The 19,161-nt window shown below is 45.1% G+C and overlaps 1 protein-coding gene across 1 annotated transcript in view; it reads left to right on the forward strand.

Moving 5' to 3' along the window:
* The window catches only part of LOC119171523 (atrial natriuretic peptide receptor 1), a 770,478-nt gene that overhangs the window by 183,831 nt on the left and 567,486 nt on the right, over nucleotides 1-19,161 (forward strand). The window contains exons 4-6 of the mRNA XM_075892139.1: nucleotides 11,974-12,109; nucleotides 13,936-14,027; nucleotides 18,671-18,806. Of these exons, the coding sequence (XP_075748254.1) occupies nucleotides 11,974-12,109; nucleotides 13,936-14,027; nucleotides 18,671-18,806 (364 nt within the window). The remainder of the gene's footprint in view (nucleotides 1-11,973; nucleotides 12,110-13,935; nucleotides 14,028-18,670; nucleotides 18,807-19,161) is intronic.

Below are 19,161 nucleotides of genomic sequence, written 5' to 3' on the forward strand. Positions count from 1 at the left end.
TTCTTTGCGTTGTTGAACAATAAAAGATAGTGCTCAATGTACATGCCAATGGCTGCTAAGAGGGAATGCGAGACAGGCGAATTCGCCTTTTAGTTAATGCGTACGCTGTGAATTTTTTATTGTTAAACAACAAACAGAAGACAAGAAAGGGTTGCTACGTTGTACTCGCTGGGAAAAACCTCCTAGATTTTAGAAAAGTTTGGCGAGCGTTGGGCCGCAGTGCCATGAATACAGTGAACTAGTATATACCATGAACTCTAGGTGGTTTAAGGTGAGAAGTAGACACGAAGCGCAAGCCGTAAAAAAGTGTGCGTGTACCTCCTCTCGTTCAGTCCTTGGAATGTCCGCTGGATGGCGGTGCTTCTATATGAGGAATATATGATGAAAAGATGCGAGATGGTGGTACTTAGAGTGTTGAATAGGTGGAAGAACGGACACACAGACAGATGTATGGATGGGCGCACGGATGGCTGCACGGACGGATGGAGGCATGAATGGACGCAGGAGCGGATGCATGGACGAAAGCAGGGACGCACGCGTAGATGAACGTGCGGACGCACGAACAGACGCACACACGGACGGGTGGATGGACGCATGGGCGGCCACACAGACGCACGCATGGACGGACGGAAGCAAAAACAAATGGACGGACGGATGCTTCGCCCACTATCCATCATTCACTCCGTGGATATGCTGCCATTTTTTTCTTGCATTTACATATATGAGTGAGTGAACAAACTTTATTTAACCAGCGGATTGAGACGTGGGCCTAAGCCGTGCCAAGGGCGGTGGAGAGACCCTGTCTCTCAGCCGCCTCCCGTGCTCGCTGGAGATGGCCCATAGTTGATCCGCCCCATCTGAGCTGATCAGCGCGGCTCTCCACCGCGCCCCAAGCTGTTCTGGGGAGACTGCATTGGCGTCCTCTATATCTGGGCGCATTCCCATAAAATTTGCTTTAGGGTGGTGTGTCTCATGCTACATAGCTTACTCGAGTCATCTGGGTATAGCTCGGGGTAGATGCGATTTAGGTGCTTCGGGTTGGGAAATGTTCTACTTTGAAGTCGCCTCCAATCAACCTCCTCAGATCTATCTAATGTGGAGCTAGGTTGTGGAAATCTGTGCCTCGAGCTTTGGTAGAATTGGATAATGTCGCAGAACCTAAACATTCTGTCCTTCTCCCACCTCTCTTCTCCTCCCGGTACCTCATGTGAAGCACCATTGCGAGTGCGGAAAGTGAGACCTCGCGCTATGCGGCGAGCTTCCTCGTTGAGGTTGGGAATGGGGGACGCACACGGGGTGTGGGCTGGGAACCATATAATATACCTTTCTTCGAATTTCTCAAATGATATGAGCTTTGACTTGCGGAGGAGTATGTTGCCTCGGGAGATATTCTTCCTCGTGCATAGTTACGGATTGCCGACTGCGAGTCGCTGATGACCTATCTACACTTTGGGTAATTTATGGCCTGTGCTATAGCCACCTCTTCCGCAATTTCTGAATTATCAGAGCGTATGGAGCACGCGCTTGCGCATATGTGGGCGGTGTTTATTACTGCCGCAACGTAGGATATGTAACTAAGGTACTTCCGCTGCGTCTACGAACAATGCCTCCTTGTCTCTGCCGTAGGCCCTAAGTAGAGTTCTTGCGCGACTTTCTCTTCTGCCCTGATTAAGCTCGGTGCGCATGTTTTTGGACAGATTGGGGACCTGGATCTTTTTCCTGATTACCTTTGGAACCGCCACTTTAGTTCCTTGTTGGCTATGGTAGTTTATCCCTAACTTGTCAAGGATACTCCGGCCTGTGTGCGTGCTGGCTAGTTTCTCCAACTGGACAATCTGTTGCGCTTTTATCAGCTCCTCTAAAGTGTTGTGTAAGCCCAGTTGAAACAGTTTTTCGGTGCTGGTGCTATCTGAGAGGCCTAAAGCTTATTTGTACGCCTTTCTTATGTGTGCATTGATCTTGAGTTTTTCGGCTGTATACCAGTATATATGTGCCGCTACGTATATATTATGACTTATGGAGAATGAATAAATAAGCCTGATGACGCTAGCCTCTTTCATTCTCTGGTGTTTGTTGGTGACTCTCTTGATTAGCCGTATTGCGTTGGTGACTTTGGTTACTAACCTCTTGATGGTTTCGCTGTTTGTACCCTTAGACTCGATGATGAGTTCAAGGACTCTGATTTGTTGCGCTATATGAATAGTCCTGCCGTTTTGGTGTGAATTTGGATCTATTCGTAAGCACGGTCCAGGTTGTATCCCTTGGGTGGTCTGCCTTTAAGCGTGGGGCGATGGAGGAGGAGTTCGAATTTATCTGGCGAGCACTCGAGGCCAGTACCTTCAAGATACTCCTCAATAGTGGTTACGGCCTCCTGTAGCCTCTGCTCTATCTCTCCGTCACTACCTTCACACGCCCAGATGATGATAGCATCTGCATATATTGAATGATGTATTCCGTATATTGAGTTAAGCCACGTCAGGAGTCCTATTATTATGAGATTGGCGATATGACGGAACCCTGCGGGGTACCAGCACTGCCCATAAACCTTTCCTCAGATCTCAGTTCTCCCATTACAATGGATGCTGTTCTGTCTGTTAAGAAGTCCTTGACATAGTTATACGCTCTTAATCGTACGCTTAATTGGCAGATCTGATGTAATATTGCCGTATGCGACGCTTTGTTTGAGGGTTTTGTTAAGCCTAATCCTAAGATCACACGGGTAGACCTTGTTTTGTTGTCTAGCACCTGCTGCTTAATTTGCAGCATGGCGTCTTGCGTGGAGGGCCGTGTGCGGGACCCCAGCATAGGATGTGGGTAAATTTCGTTTTCCTCAAGATAGGTGTTGACTCTGTCCTGAAAACCATGTTCCATCAGCTTCTTAGCACAGGACGTTAGTGATATGGGGCGTAAGTTCGATAGATCGGGGGGTTTCCCGGGCTTGGGGATGAGGATTATTTTAGATTTTGCCCACTGTTTCGGAATAGTGCCCTCGGTCCAGCACTCGTTAATATATTTTATGATGTTCTCTATGGCTTGATTGTCAAGGTTTCGTAGTATTCTGTTGGTGATCCCGTCTGGTCCTGGTGCAGATTTGGTGTTTAGCTTATGTAGCGCAGCCCTGATTTCAGCCACGGTAAACTCCTCATCTAGGAACTCGTTCGGGCCTCCGGTATACGGTGTGTGCTCTATGACGGGCATGGCGGGAATGCACGCGTTGCTAGTGTCAGCGATAAAGTCCTCCTCACTGGCGTTATACCGGCGCACCAGTTTGCGCTAGTTTGTCTTGTGTGCTGATTTGGTGTTATCTGGGTCTAGCAGGTGTTAGAGCACGCGCCATGTTTGGCCAGCATTCATTTGGCCGTCGAGATTATTACAAACTTGGTCCCATTACTGTTTGCTAAGTTGCTTACAATGTTCTTCGATCTCTTTGTTCAGCTTGGCTATGTGCTTGCGCAGGGGTGTGTTGTGACTCTTTTCCCGACATCTATTCTGCAGTGATTATTTGGCCTCCCACATGTGCGGGACGGCTATAAATATGCTCTAGGGGTGGATTTGAAGTGATAGTTCGCGTTGCCTCGCTGACATTGCTATTGACATCTTTGATCCAATCTTCAATATTGCTGATAGGGTCTTGTTTTTTCGCGTTTCTGACTTTGAGAAATATATCCCAGTCGGTCCATCTCATGTGTCTCTGAATTTCTGTGGCAGCCATGGTTTCTATCTTGATGTCTAATATCCAACCATCGAATGTGTTTTTTCATTTAGCGGTCCCCGCGTCACGAACTAACGTTAAGTCTGGAGTGGTGTCCTTCGCGAGCCCAGTTCCCCTACGCGTAGGGGAGTCGGGGTATTGATGAGAGTTAAGCCTGTTTCTTGAATATTCTGCCATAGTGTTTTTCCTTTGGCTCTTGTGTGTCCGTATTCCCAAGCGCTGTGCGGAGCGTTAAACTCTTCACCGATGACGAGTGAATTGGGTCCCGATATTTGTACGGCTTTCTTAAAGAGAATAAGGAAGCGTTGTCGTATGTGTGTGAAATTCTGTACAAATTCAGAATAAATTTGCTCGGAGATTTTTTTCTTGTAGGGGCAAGTTGTTCGAGTACATGCTCAATTTCTGTGATGCGGGTGTCGTGGCAGATTGCTACGAGTCCCTTCCTTACAAGAGTGATTAGTGTTCTAATATCCCCTGTTGTGGGGCCGATCGCCTGATATCCCGGTAGCTTAGCTAAACCATGGGTTTTTTGCAAACTTACAACATCCGGTTTGGTTCTGTCCCTAAGGTGTTGTAGCAGAACTGCTCTCTTCCCCTCATAGCTCCTGCAATTCCACTGCCAAGTAATCAAGTCTCTTTTTCTGGGCTTTTCTATTTTGAGTTGGCTATCGAAGAGGGAGGGGGTGAAAGGAGGCAGGCCTCATGAAATGGTGGATATAGCCGCTGATGTGGTGCCCTGAGATAAGTGTGAATTGCCTTCAGTGCTCATCGGAAGGTTGGTAGCTGGAAGTGCCGGAGGTGTCCTAAGGTTGAGATTGGCTACGTTAGCTTCGAGTTTATCTAGTCTATTCATGATCATGGATATTGCAAGCGAGAGGTTGTTGGTTGCCTCTGCCTGTTCCTTAACTGCTTTCTGTATTTCAGACAATGCTTGATCAAGAGTAGAGGTTTGCGCCGTAGTTTTGTCATTATACGCCTGAGCTTTTCTTTTAAAAGGTGGTGGGGTACTGTCCTCGTCCATTTGGTTATCTGGCATTCCTTCGAGGCGCTTTTCGGCCGTGGGACGCATTTGACTAGAAGTTCTCTCTGTGTAGTTTTTAAGACTTTGAATTTCCCGAGTGAGCTGTGATATCAATTCTCCAAGCTCAGCGTTTTCTTTTTTCAGTTCAGCTGTATCACTGACATTATGCAGTCTCCCCCGAAGGCTCAGGGCGCGTTCCTTTAACCACGTTTCACCAGCTCACCGTGAATGCCGGGTTCCCTTGGTTTAGACCGGGATCTGGAACGGGATGGACTGCGCCTTCTCGATCCCGGAGACTGGGAGGCGTGGCCGCGTGGTGTACTGCAAGACCAGGATCTTGATCTGGACCTAGGCGTTGCCCTCGTCCGGAATTCGGACATCCCGCGTTCGGTTGGCTTCGTAGTAGGGGGGTAGTTCTCCTCGTGCATCTCTTGCAGTTGTCGGAATCACTGGCGTTGTTTTACGATGTAGGGTGTCTTGAACTTGGCCTTGCAGAGTTTGTCGGCTATGGGATGATCCTTGCCACACAGCTTACATCGTGGCTGACAGTGGTGGTCCTTGCTCGGATCTGGCGTTCCACAACCCGCACATAGCTTGTCGTTTGGCCTCCAACACGCGTCGCTCCTGTGCCCAAGTCTGCTGCTCTGTTTGCAAAAGTCCACTTGCTTCATGTATAGCGAACAGCGTGTGAGCACTCCTCTGTACATGACGTGCGTCGGGACTCTGCTGCCGCCAAAAAGAACTATCACTGTCATGGTGTTGCCAAGACGTTTGGCTACGATATCCGTAGGATTTCGGGCCGTAATAATTGCTACGGTGATGTCCCGAGGGGTTTCGGTCAAGGGAACTCGCTTGATTATACCTTTGGCAGTGAGTTCCGGGGCCGTCTCGCATGCTCCCACCTCATACAACTTGCCATTGGCTTTGATGTGCTCAATACCTTGGTATTTGTCTGCATGGTCTTGGTTTGGGGTGCTGACAGCCAAGATTCTCTGTAAGTTATTCGGACAAATCGTGTCCGTCTCTCTTTCTTCATAAGGGATACCGGCTGCTAGCTTTGTCTAGTTCCGTTAAGCTGAGCTTGGATAGCTGCCGTCCTCCTCTTGTCCTAATAACTATCTTGTAGTCGCCTGCCGGCACTCTTGGCATTTTGCTGGCTCTGGTTATCCGGGATATCACATTTGCACCGCGTGTTCTGGGCGTTCTAGTAGGGCTAAGGCTGTCACGGCGTTGCTGGCTACCTTCGTTAGCAAGTTCTCTCTTTCGAACTTCTGTCCATCCGTTACCTATTTCATCTTCCCGTTGGGTGACGTCTTCATTCTGCTGAGATACCTTCATTATTGATGATTACGGCCTGTATGGCGCGAACGCCGAGGCCTGGCTATCGTGAGACCGTCCCAGTCGACGCGGATCGCCGGTTGTAGGAATAGTAGACGCTTCTTGGCGGGAGCTGGTTTTTGGTCTTAAAATATCGAAAAATGATCACCCACCTTAGAATATGGTCTCTTCAGATTCTCGGTGACGAGAAGAATCAAATGGTGTATAAATGGTGTATAAATACGAGCGGTGCCTGGCTGTATTCGCAGCGAAATCATTCGATGAGAACGGAGCCGACGTGAAGGGCGTCCATTCATTCAAAACCGCCTGCCACACACGCGCGCACCGACGAATCATACTCGATCACAGGAATCACATCATTACAGGATCACATGATCGTGCATGGGCGGCAAACTGCCCCCCGTGCACGATCGCACACAAGATAACCAGGATAAAGCACACGAAAAAGCATGCGGACACGCAGAAATCCTCACGCAACCACATTGAAACACGTGCTATCCGCTTCGACGGGTGGAGCGTCAGCGCGCTCCCCCCAAAAAAGCGGCGGAAACGAATTCTGCCCAGAAGCACTTGCCCATTGATGGCGACGCGACGCAAAAGTTTATTTCGCGTAAACGACACCACGTGGCGTATCGAAAGCCCGCCATAACATATGCATTGACTTGGAACAAAAAAAGACAATAAAAAAAAGCGGCACCAGTTCTGCGAATTCCGCTTAATCTTAGTACGCAGAAGAGATAGCGCCTTGTATAATCCAAGGAAGTTTAAAATTCTTTTTAAACCTCCTTACTATAGTCATTATCTCGATGGCATAGAGTTTCTCACAATACTACCTAGAAGGAAAGATGGCGCCTCCGTTTATGCGAATTTCTTAACGGGCACTGTTAGCGCACTGGGAATGACGATATGTGTGTCCGGGGAGGCTTGTGCTGGCTGGTGTTGATTGAAGCTTCAGCTCAAAAGCGGATGCGACTGCGTGAATTAAGCTATCCCAAAACAATACTCTTAGGTGGATCAAATTCACCCATAATATATTTTAAAATAAAAGCTCACGGACCTCCATGGCATAACTAAACGGCGAAAGGAAATACAGACGATGAACGGCAGAATGAACGCTGGTTTTGTCGTCTGGCTTCGAAGTTTAGTAACCATTCGTTACTTTTTACGATTAGTAAAGTATACATCAAAGCAGAAATTTCCGTTGTTAAATAAAACTTGTTTCTGTGCAATTATAAAGAATAAATAGCTTACTGCGTGTTCCTTCGGTAAAAAATCAATAGTTTTGTCGAAAGGAACGCGCGGAAACCACACGTGTCTTCCAGGTGTCCGGGCTCTGCGTTAACCTTGCAAATCTGGGTTGAGTTTGAAGCTCCGATATCCCAGCATTCCAATGCGTCCAACAGCCCGCCGTGCCAGTTTTTTCTCTAGGGAAGTGTAAGAAATTCTGTCGGCGGCGGCCACGACTTGCAATGAATTGACAGTTTTTCTAGACGCACCATGTCAGACAGCTCGCAGCGTTCCGCGTGGAATGTCTGGCTGTGATAGACGCACCCGCGGCGTATCAAGAGAATCGTGTTTTATTTATTAGTTTGCTTGTTTGTTTTTAGTTGCTGCGTCACCGCATCGGTGGGATATTGGAAGAGCATGCTGTTTTCAGAGTTTCTTGTGTGAAGCATTATTTTTGGATATGAACAGGATACTAGAGATTTTTAAAATAATGTACGCAAAGCTTTGCGTTTGTGGCCACAGCGCATATGTCATACGCCAACCTCTTTCGGATTCACGTAAGGTGACCGAAGCTAGCGGGCGACAGAAACGCGCGCAAGCTTTCCGTTGCAATATTCTAGAACTCCCTATTGTGGTTGCATAACAAGCTAATTTTTTCTAGTGTACAACTCAGGTGTTCCTCGTTATCTTTTTGCGTGACGTCAAAGTAAAACTGGATAAGTTTGAGAACGCTAAGAAAGATATATATATATATATATATATATATATATATATATATATCATTACTTTTTTACCGACACGTCGCTGCCACCTCCATCTTGGCGCCGTTGAATCGGGGGTGTGGCTCAAACTGGTGCACGCCGTCAACGCAGTCAAGCTTGCTTTCACACCGTGCCATCATCTCGGTGTCGTAAGGACACTTTATCACTATCAGGGCCAATACGCATTGATTTTGAATCGAAGGTTAGCGAAACAGTGATTGAAAGGTGCCAGACAAAAGCATCTCAGACTACGTCGTGATCGAACCTGTCATCAAGTACGCCCGTGTCAGGAATGTCAAGTTCGTGAACCACATAATGTTTTCCCTAGCCGTGCGAAAAACAGAAAAAAAAGAATACAATGATAATCTCCTCAGCAAATGTGCAGCTATCTGTCGCAAAAAAAGGAAGAAAACACGTAAATTACGTTTCAAAAGAAACTATAGCAAACAGAAAAGTGGCTTCACTCCCGTACCTCTCCGTAAAGAGAGAAACGACAGAGTGCAAGCACCGGAATGTTTTGCCAGCTTCGTGATTGTTATAAACTGTTGTGTAAAGATTAAACGCACGACACAAGTAGTCGAGCTTTTTTTGAAGGTTACGCTAGCTTAAATAAAAAAAAGCGATTGAGCCTTTAAAAAGTTCGATCACTGATGTACAGACGCTGAGATGTCGGTGCTGCCACCACGGGATATTAAAGGGACACTAAAGAGGGAAACGCTTGTTCCTGTATCAGTTAAGTACAGTTTCACAATTCCGGTAACACAACTCTTTCCGGTAAGCGAGAAAACAAGCGAAAACAAACTGCGGGTGGAACGCCACCTTAATCACCACTGTGCCGTCATATATTTTATTTTCCACTAGGTCCGACATAGCGTCTAATCAATAAAATTAAATGCATCGGAATCTGTGGGTGCTGTAGGCTTAACATACTAAGTTTCAGGAAAACTCATCTAGGCAATGTCGCGAAAACACTAAAATACTTTGTGAAATTTGTTACGTCACGCTCAGAGATCTCACGCGAAATTTATTAGAGAGACTTGAACCTTGGTTTTCTCCGATAATAATGAGCTTATGACATTAGAGTTCTCGAAGCGCAGGTTACCAGTGTAAAATAACTCATTCTTTCTCTTTAGTGCCCCTTTAAGTGATGTTTTGCCCCTTTAAGTGATGTTTGTGCCTCTCGTGACGTGCACTTATGATATTGCCAGGAAACATTGAGTGTACCTAACCACCCATACGTCAACTGTAGCAGCGTTGGTTTAGTTGTTCAAGATACAATATTACTAGGTTTTAAATGGATGGATGAACGAAAAACTTTTATTGGGGTCCTTAAGGATTCCACCCCCGTTTTATAGGGGTAGCACCGCGGGCCGCTCCCACGTTGGGACGGGGAGGCCCAGCCTCACCGCCGCATCGTGGGCCTTCTGGACAGCCTTGAGTTGTTGTATGAGAACCGGACTCGTGAGCTATAAATGAAAGGAATTCTCAGAAAATTCTTCATTTTTTCTTTGTAAAAAGGGGTACCTCCAGAGCATGTGGTTAAAATCACTGCGATTCTGGCAGTCCGGACAAAGTTCTGAAATATCGAAGTAGTGGCTATAGGTTTCGAGGCTAGGGTATGTTCCCGTCTGAAGCATGCGAAGAGATATTGCCTGTGGCCTAGACAGCTTCTCGTGCGGCAATGGAAAGGACCTACGGCCTTATTGATAATGCTTCGTGATCTCGTTGAAGGTAGTCAAAATGTCTCTAAAATAAAGGCTGGGGGCTGACTCGTCTGTCTGAGAAGCACAAGTCCCGGCGCGGTAAGTGAAGCTTCGCGCCTTGGAGTGGGCTAGCTCGTTGACATTGGGAAAGCCTCTGACCCTCAAGCCAAGGTGAACAGGGAACCAAATAATAGTGTGGTGGGTGAGTTCCTTGTGAGCGAGAGTTCTCAAAACTTCCTTGCACACGGAACCAGAAGCGAAGGCCCTTGCAGCGGATTTAGACTACTAGGTTTGAAAAGTAAAAAAAAATATTAAATGCGAAGCATTTTTTAGCTAACTTCGGTGACTTTGAGCGTATTTATCTATCTAGCCGCTTACGTTTGGGTGCTCTCGTGGTCACCCTCTTGGCGTGAACCAAAATTAGCATGGGAGGGTAAGATGGCCTGACGAATATGACGTGCTGGTCAAGACATGAAGATTGTTACAATCCCGTCCAGTACGTCGTCAAACACTTCCCGCCAGACAGTGGCACATACCGATAGGGAGGTATGTGCCACTGGTATGCGGATATGTGCCACAGGTGGTTGGCACTTAGTATCTAGCCAGGAACGACGATAACACACACGGGCAATTTTAACACGGGAGCATTAAAAAATACCCGATATTGGTAGCTAGAGCTAGGGCCCAACTGGAATGGAACCCAAGCATTCTGCGTGGCGATGAAGCATTTTACCACAGAGCTATACCAGGTTTCGAAACTACTTTTCATATAGACGCTAATCTTCTTGAAACGTGAATTGTGGTTGCAGTGCTGCCTATCAAAATTTATAAAAATTACATATGCAGTCATTTGATACAGCCTTTATGTCTGGTTAACGTCAATTGTAGTTATTTGCCGTGCGCAGAAGTTTATTTATGTAGCAGTATTCAGGGCCAGCATCATCGCAAGCATCAGCGCTTCATATCAGCCTCTGGTGTTGCTAATACGCATGTTCCAGTTGGCATCATTGCGCAAGTGCAATCGACTGGTTATATAAACATCTGCAACTCTTCAACATATGTGTGTGCGTCCAACATTTGTACATATATTTAGCGTTATTTCGTGGCTTGTCGCTCCATAAAAATATTTAACACGGTCACCTTCCCTTCGCATGCTTCGCATAACGTTGATTTCCCGTTACGCGGGATCTGCCGATTTTTCTTTAGTCTGATATCGCAAAACCACGTTGTGATTGAGGGATGCCTGTGAAATTTCGATCAAGTGTGCGTACAAGGACATCGCGTCCATCTAAACCGCCGCAGCCGCTATTCAATGACATTCACGTCAGCACCCAAGCAACGAACGTACTAGAACATCATGGCGCCTAAAATAAACGGCAAAGTTGACAGGTAATTGTCCACGTTTACCGCGTCGACGGATGTCTGTCATGACATAGGCGGTAGTCCTGGCTCATTGCCTCAGGAGTTATCCTCATTTAAACGGCTGATTTGTGGCAACGGAGCGGTAAAATCTGCAGTGTCGTTGACGGAAAGAGTGCTATACGATGCATCTTTGGGGCTTTGAACGTGCGGAAGTGTTGCATTTATGCGCACACTTAAGTCAAGTTTTCTTTGGCAATGAGAAAGCGATACATATTTTGGCTATGTCTTTAAGAAGATGCCTCACCTGATCTTCTTCAGACACTCTTGGGGTCACGAGTCTGCAGCTTAACAATCTCTTCGATGTAATGTTGGCAGCCAGAGTTCGCGGAATCTGCAGCGCGTTGCGTAGTGACGAGAAACGGCATTACTGCGTCACCTATTCAATGTGTGGTCTTTGACACGTTTGTGTTTCATCATCACTAGCCTCATCGCCGCTTGGTGCTTCGTCCTTAAAAGAACGCCGAGCACACGGAAGGTGGCTCCGCTTTGCACGAGACGTGTAGGGTTAACTCCACACGTCACAGTTTTAATGAATATATAGTAGTGTCATGTTCTGCGTGGCCGAGACCTGCAGAGCACAGCTAAAGACGTAACATAGGTAAAAGTTCTTAGTTCGTGCTTGTATGCATGTGTGTTTTTTTCAGCGACGCGCTGAAAGCACTTCTCGTGTGATATTCCAATTTCTTGCCATCGCATGCATTGCTTTGCCGTTGCGGCAAGGCATTTAGAATTTTTTAACTGTATAAACGCTGATGTTTTTTCATTTTCTTTTTTTCTCATTGAGCCTAGGTGAACCCATTTGTATCAGCATTCTACGAAGCTGTAATCCTGTATGCCTTGGCCATCAATGAAACCATAATGGACGGCATTTCTATCACAAATGGAAGTTACATTACGCAGAAAATGTGGAACAGGACATTTGAAGGTAGGTACACGCTAGTTCATTTGCATTCGAAAGCGTTGTTATCTATAAAGTGTGCTCCTTTGACTGCCCTTTTAGTATTGTGAGATTAATAGTTTCTGCTGGTGCTGTTGTAGTAAATGTAGTAAAGACAAAGGTATTTCTTGGGTTGCGTTGTTTTTAATGTAAGTTTACGTAATTACAGTAATCCACGTAAACGAAATGATTTCTGTGCCCTGGATAAAGAATGTATTTTTAAGAACAAGTAAAATACAAGCTGTGCGAAAGGCAGCTCTTACTGCGGCCTCAAAGATGTCATGCGTGAATGCAGAGAATACGCATTAAAGAGAGTTTCTGAAGGCTTTCTTCTATCTAAAAGGGGACTCGCGCTTAAAACTGACATACCTTGGCAACATGAGAAAACCGCACATGTGCGTAGCTCGCCACGGAAGCACCGCTGACTGTCTTGCGGGCCACGAGCGTCAATGTGAACAGTGTGATCTATGTGCATGCGGTTTGATTGAATGCGCTGTTATGTGCATATATTTATTCATCAATAGGTAAAAACAGTTTGAAGTGCACAAGGACGAGCATTGACACTCAACCAGCACTGTGTAACATCTCCAGCTTAGTATTAAATATTTATCTTTTTTCCTTTAAATGCTAAATAACGTGCATGCACTCCACCAAAACTTAGATATGAGGCAGTACAAAAGTTTTGTTTATCAGCCGCGTTCTAACAAAAGTAATGAAGTTCACCTAAATTCATTAGGTCAAGGGTCGGCAGCCTGCGACACGTGTGGCAGTATTACATCAACCCCCTCCATTGCACACTCCATATCAGATCTGTGCACCGCCACTGAATTCCCGAAAGTGACCACGCTGTCGCCGCTGCCGTGCAATAATTGCGGTGTACCGCCGCTAGTGTTCCCTTTAACCTCTACAGGTAAAATAAGTAGAACAAAATCCAAGGACCCTTCGCCTTTACGCGATTGCGATGTGTTGTCTGTAATTCAAACACTTATTGTTTAATATTTGCTAGCTAGTGAGCCCTGATGTCTGAAGAAGCAGCGCACAGAAGGGCACAAAACAGATAAAAGACGCAAACACCACTGTTGTACTGCAACTGATGATTTATTTCTGAAGTAACCGGCATACACGCACAAGTTCTTATGTTTAAGAGCAGGCGCTTGTGCACAAGTTCTTACTACTTATAAAGGTATCGGTTTTTACGCTGTGTCGTTTATCACACTGAGAAGCTGCTGCACCATGCAGTGTATGCCTTTCATGGTGAAATAATCCGCTCACAGCAGTGCCTGTATGTTGCATTATTGGTAATAACAACGAATTCTGGCTATTGGGTGTGCATGCCTGAAGGTAGCGCAATGCTAAATTCTTAAATATAAAGAAGAAAGCGGGCAATTGAACCTCGTTAGCCATTGTTGCAATGTGCGCGCAGCCGCGTTTCTGATGTACGATATCTATATTTCCAATTATTTTATTAAAGATTGCACGGAGGGTTCAAGAATTCTCTCAATCAGTTCCGAGCAAGCTCCTGCATGATAGAATGAAGGAGATTGCTCCGAACTGATTGGGAGAACCCCTGAACACTCCGTGCAAGTTTTTTTGTGAAAGAATTGAAAATGTAGATATTGTACATCAGAAATGCGTACTCACGATACTCACCTGAAACTACTCCCTTAACTCATAATGAAGCAGTGTCATTACTCAAGACTTGAGCCACGTGCGAAGCCAGTGAAAACTTTCAGACATTAAAATTTTCAGACGGTGCGCAAATGCAATAAGGATATACATACCACAGTTTAGTTTTGTTGCTTGTTATATTGTAGGAATCACGGGAGCAGTGAGAGTAAACGAGAAAGGAGACCGAGACTTGGACTACTCCATTTTAGACATGAATCCAGAGACAGGACAATACCAGGTCAGTGTTTGTCTGCGTGAAAACAATGTGGACAAGTAGTTGTGGCCGTAGTACAGTGGTAATAACTTGTGGCTAAAGTACAGAGAGATTCCTAAAAAAGAAGCTTGTGAATAAGTTCAGCATCGACTGTGATACATCCAGCCTGTTACGAAAGTTTGTCAATGTAACATGTGCACTTGCTTTCATGTGCTGTTACAGCACTGTTAGACGCCTGTCAGGATAACTGTGTGAGTGACTTGGTAGCACAGTTTATACAGCAAAACAAAAGGAACGAAAACACCGTCACTTTGTGTGCTAGATACAGAGCAATGTTCGATGGTATACCCACAGGTGTTGGCGTGGTTTATTGCCTGAAACGAAGTAGTATGAATAGCCATGCGTGTTGCGTACGTGGCGTGTTTACGAGTGCTGTGTGTGCTTGCGTTGTGAACGTGTCCTGGCTGTATTGTTGGGCGTGCGTGTGATATGTGTTTTCTTGCGCGTGTTATGCGAACCTGCGAGTGTGTGTGGCTGTGGAGGTGGGTTGCGTTCTCCTATGTGTTCGCTTACGCGTGTGTTCCCTTTATTTGTGTTGCCTGTGCATTTATTTTGTGTGCTTTATTTTATTCGAGCAGGTTTCTTCATGACATTAAAAAATAATGCTTATGCGTCTTTCGTTTTCTTCTTCACCGCAAGTGTTTTTTTTTTCAACATTTGAGCCTGCTGATTACTAACTAATGGCTGAAATTCTACCCGCCATTTACTCTACGTGCTGTCTTTCCGCCTGTATCCTGATTATGCGCGGCATTTCCGCATGCAGATTAAACTGGAGTTTTCGCTCTTTGGTCGTTCAGTTTTGTATCTTTGAAGCTGTGTTGAAATCGCAAATATTTCTTTACTATTTCTGTGGGTCGCCACAAAATTACGAAGACACAGCACTGAAAGTTTTTCTCGTTCTGCTACCAGGCAACTTCTTCGCTCTTTTTTGCGTTCCTTCTCTTAGAAGGCAAGCGGGACTGGGGCATGCATAATGCATTCTTAATCCCCGATCAAATTTAGATTGCCGCTCAGCGTGAGCAAGCAGCGGTCCCTTGTTTTGTCGCTTTATCCTTATTTCTCCTTCAAGCAGAGGCCTAGACGCGTGAGCCCACATTGGAAACAAAAATTTGCTTTTCAGGGCTTGCTCGAGTACATTCTTGCCCAGTCTCTAGAGGGTCACATATAATTGATGTTTCTCGGCGCCAAGAAGTTGCATGATCTGAATTTTCGGTTTCGCTATGTTGTCATATCTCTTCGGGTGCTTCATTTTAGCGTAAAAACATACAAATGCACGACAGACGAAGAATTTCGATTCCGTGTTTCTTTTTACTTCGGCTAGCGTCAGGAGCATTTCTTGAAGGGGAGTTTTTGATAATTTTCGTCCAACGCATACATGACTGCCAACTTGCAATCTTCCATTGATTCAAGTGGTCGTTGAAGGTACGGGAATGGCCACTAGCATGAATGATTCATTAGCGATGTGCGGCTTGTTTGTTTTAGATGCGCTACTTTAAAGGACTAACAAAATATTTTGCTGCATTCTTTTATATTAGTACAGAAAAATTAAATAGGCTGCTTCCTACGACTGAAATAAACACCTTTTTACGGCAAAAGAAGCGCTTGTGTGCATAGTGTGGTATTACACGCAATACATTTGCAACAAGGGGCGTATATCCCGTCTTCTTGTGATAAAGATGCAATTTACACTGCCGACGTCGTAAGAATCCAGTGGATTGTGTAAGATGATCTAGTATGTAATACGTTTGCACAGCTATCTAGAAGCCACACATCTATCTCCCCTCAATAGCAGCACCGATTTTCCAGCATATGTGCCCACGCCTATGGTAAGTTTTCATACAATTCACCAGCGAGATTCCCTCTCAAGCCGTCCTTATATCACAGCGGCTGGAAGGAAGTGACCATTAGTTTTTTCTTTTTTTTATTCTAAGCATTTCTTCTTGCGTACGGCAGGCACTTTTAGCGTCCGTCTATCTATCTATCTATCTATCTATCTATCTATCTATCTATCTATCTATCTATCTATCTATCTATCTATCTATCTATCTATCTATCTATCTATCTATCTATCTATCTATCTATCTATCTATAAAACAGACAGACAGACAGACAGACAGACAGACAGACGCCTACGTCTGGGTGCTATCGTGATCATCCCCCTAACTTAACCTAAACCAAAATTAGTATGCGAGGGTAACATGGTGTGACGAATACGACTCGCTGGTCATGACATAAATAATGTCACAATCCCGTCGCGCACGTCAACGAGCGCTTTCCGCCAGACACAATATACATGAAAACTGATGGAGAATTATCCAAAGAAATGTATAGGCGTTTTTATTGGAGGTAATTGGAATGGAATTGTGAAGAAGGGAAAGCGGACGAAGGGATCACTCGCCGTGGGGAAGGACCGAACTTGTGACCTTTGAATAACCCGTCCGATGCTCTACCAATTTAGTGGTAGCAGGTTCGGTCTCTGCCAATGGCAAGTTATTTTTTCTCCCACTTTTATTTCTTTACAATGTCATTCCAATTACCTCTAATAACATCTGTCATGCTTTCCTTGGCATAACTGTCCTTCAGTTATCATTGATATTGTGTCTAACAAGAAAAAACGAGATCTTAAATTTGCCCTTCTTTCCTTCCTCCAGACAGTGGAAAATACCCGCGGGCGTGTATGTGCTACAGCTACACGGATATGTGCCACAGGTGGCTGGAAGTTTATATCTACCCAGCAACGGTCAGACGAGACATGAATAACTTTAGAGCGTGCGCGTTAAGAAAAAGCTGATCCAACGTATTCAAAAAATAAATGTCAGTGTCCCGGCGGAAATCTAACCGCAGCATTTTGCGTGGCAATCAAGTATTCTACCCCAGAGCCATGCCAGATCTTTTTTTTTCTTTTACAGTGTAATTATTATAAATGCGGATACGTATATACATAGCGTAGAACATGCATAACCCGCAACGACAGATGCACTGAGTGTTACAAAGCAAATCCCCCCCAACACAATGTTTAAAGGGGTATTGGACGAGCAAGCACACTTCATGAACTCTCTATATCAGCGCGGCTGGCACTGCAGCTGGTCATAAAAGGCTTTTAGCTGCACAGTCATTTGTACAAAGTGGCATCACAAAGACACTGTTGGGTTCGCATGTCTGTCCAAAATGCGAATTTTTCGTAGCTATGCATGTCCATTAGCAGCAGCGTGTCAACTGGCTATCATTGCATTTCGGTAGTACAAGATAACGATTACTATGATAATTTAAATCAAGATGCCGAACTACTTTTCAAATAGATGCTAATCTTCATGAAACGTCAATAGTGGTTCCAGTACTGCCTTCCCAATCTTATAAACATTACACGTGTACTCGTTTGATACAGCCGTTACGTCGGGTTAACGTCAATTGTAGTTAGGTGTCGTCCGCCGAAGTTGATTTATGTAGCAAGTGTCCAGGGCTGCCATCCTCGCGGGCACCAGCGCTCCATATCAGCTTACCGCTTCTGGTGTTGCTAAGATCCATGCTGTTGTGGGCATAATTACGCAACTGTAAACAACTGGTTGCACAAAACATATGCGGCCGTTGAACGTATTTATGTGTGTGCATTTACACATATCTTTTGCACCACATCGTAATGCTTCACTGAATAAACAAATGACATTACGGTCCCCTTTCAACCGCATGCTTCGCATAACATATATTCCCAATGCACGTGGGATCTGCAAAATTATTAAATCACGAACTTATTGATCTTTATAGAACGTGTATGTTACTGCAGTTTATAATGTTACGAATTCGTTATTAAATCTAATGTTTTGTAACGACACATGCGATAGCTGTGAGGAGACATACAAAGATTGCTAGCATCTGTCATCCAGGCTATCACCTTATGAATGCGAACTAAGAGATAATGATACCAAAGAAAGTATAGGGAATGTTATTATAAGCAATTGTAATGCACATTTGAAGAGAAAAAAAGTGCATGAAAAGAAAACCTGCCGCTGGCAGGAACCGAACGTGCAACCTTCGAATAAGACGTCCGGTGCTCCACCAACGAGCATCGGTGGCGGTTATCCTTCCGTCCACTTTATAGTGTGTATAGGGTCGTTTAAGGGTGGCAGCGTCAGTCGGCGTCGCCAGTAGCGACTACGGCGAGCGTGGAGCACTCTTTGCCTGTTTGCGTCACATATCACGCAATGTTATCATGAGCTGGCAGCTGATCAGTAATTCTTTGTGCACTACGTAAAGGTCTGCCAGAAAAAGAATGACTCACACTCACCACCCGGTGCTGCTAGCTAACGCTCCCACGTTTAAACGACCCCATATACCCCCCAAAGTTTACGGAAGGATTCTCAGCGGTGGAGCATCAGACGCGTTATTCGAAGGTCACAGGTGCCTAGCAGGCAGCAAGTTATCTTCACGTGCACATATATTTCTTGACATTAAACGTACAACGTATTAATCATTGCCTGTTAGTTTTCATTGTTCAAGCGTCTTACAACAAAAATGAGGCCTTTCATTTACACCCTCCAAGCTATTACGGCCACACTAAGTTTTGTAAGCAAACGTTGATTGCTCGTGACCTAAAATCAGTCACTCCACAGGTAGTGGCCAACTACCTGGGTGTGCGGCACGAGTTTGTGGACGTACCAAACCGTACCATCCACTGGGCCGGAGGGCGCAACTCACCTCCTCCTGACGTGCCCCGCTGCGGATTCGATGGATCACAATGTGCAGACGGTGAGCGTATACTACCTAGAGCACTGGATAAACCCGCATGCCTACTACTGCGTACTTTATGACTGAGCTCTACAGATGCTTTACGCAAGCGCTACCATGAAATATCTGAAGTTGCCAGGTTGTTTCTCCATATAAGACGGCTTTATAAGTTCTGCACCACCTTTTTTATTATTGTTATTGCGATAGCAATTATATGGACACTCTCGGCTGCATTTTTCCGCCAGCGTCGACACGTCACTCACCGTATATGTATACGTATATATATATATATATATATATATATATATATATATATATATATATATATATATATATATATATATATATATATATATATATTTATATAAATGGGGTA

This window comes from Rhipicephalus microplus, chromosome 4, assembly GCF_043290135.1.
Source record: "Rhipicephalus microplus isolate Deutch F79 chromosome 4, USDA_Rmic, whole genome shotgun sequence".
In the NCBI taxonomy this organism is placed as follows: domain Eukaryota; kingdom Metazoa; phylum Arthropoda; class Arachnida; order Ixodida; family Ixodidae; genus Rhipicephalus; species Rhipicephalus microplus.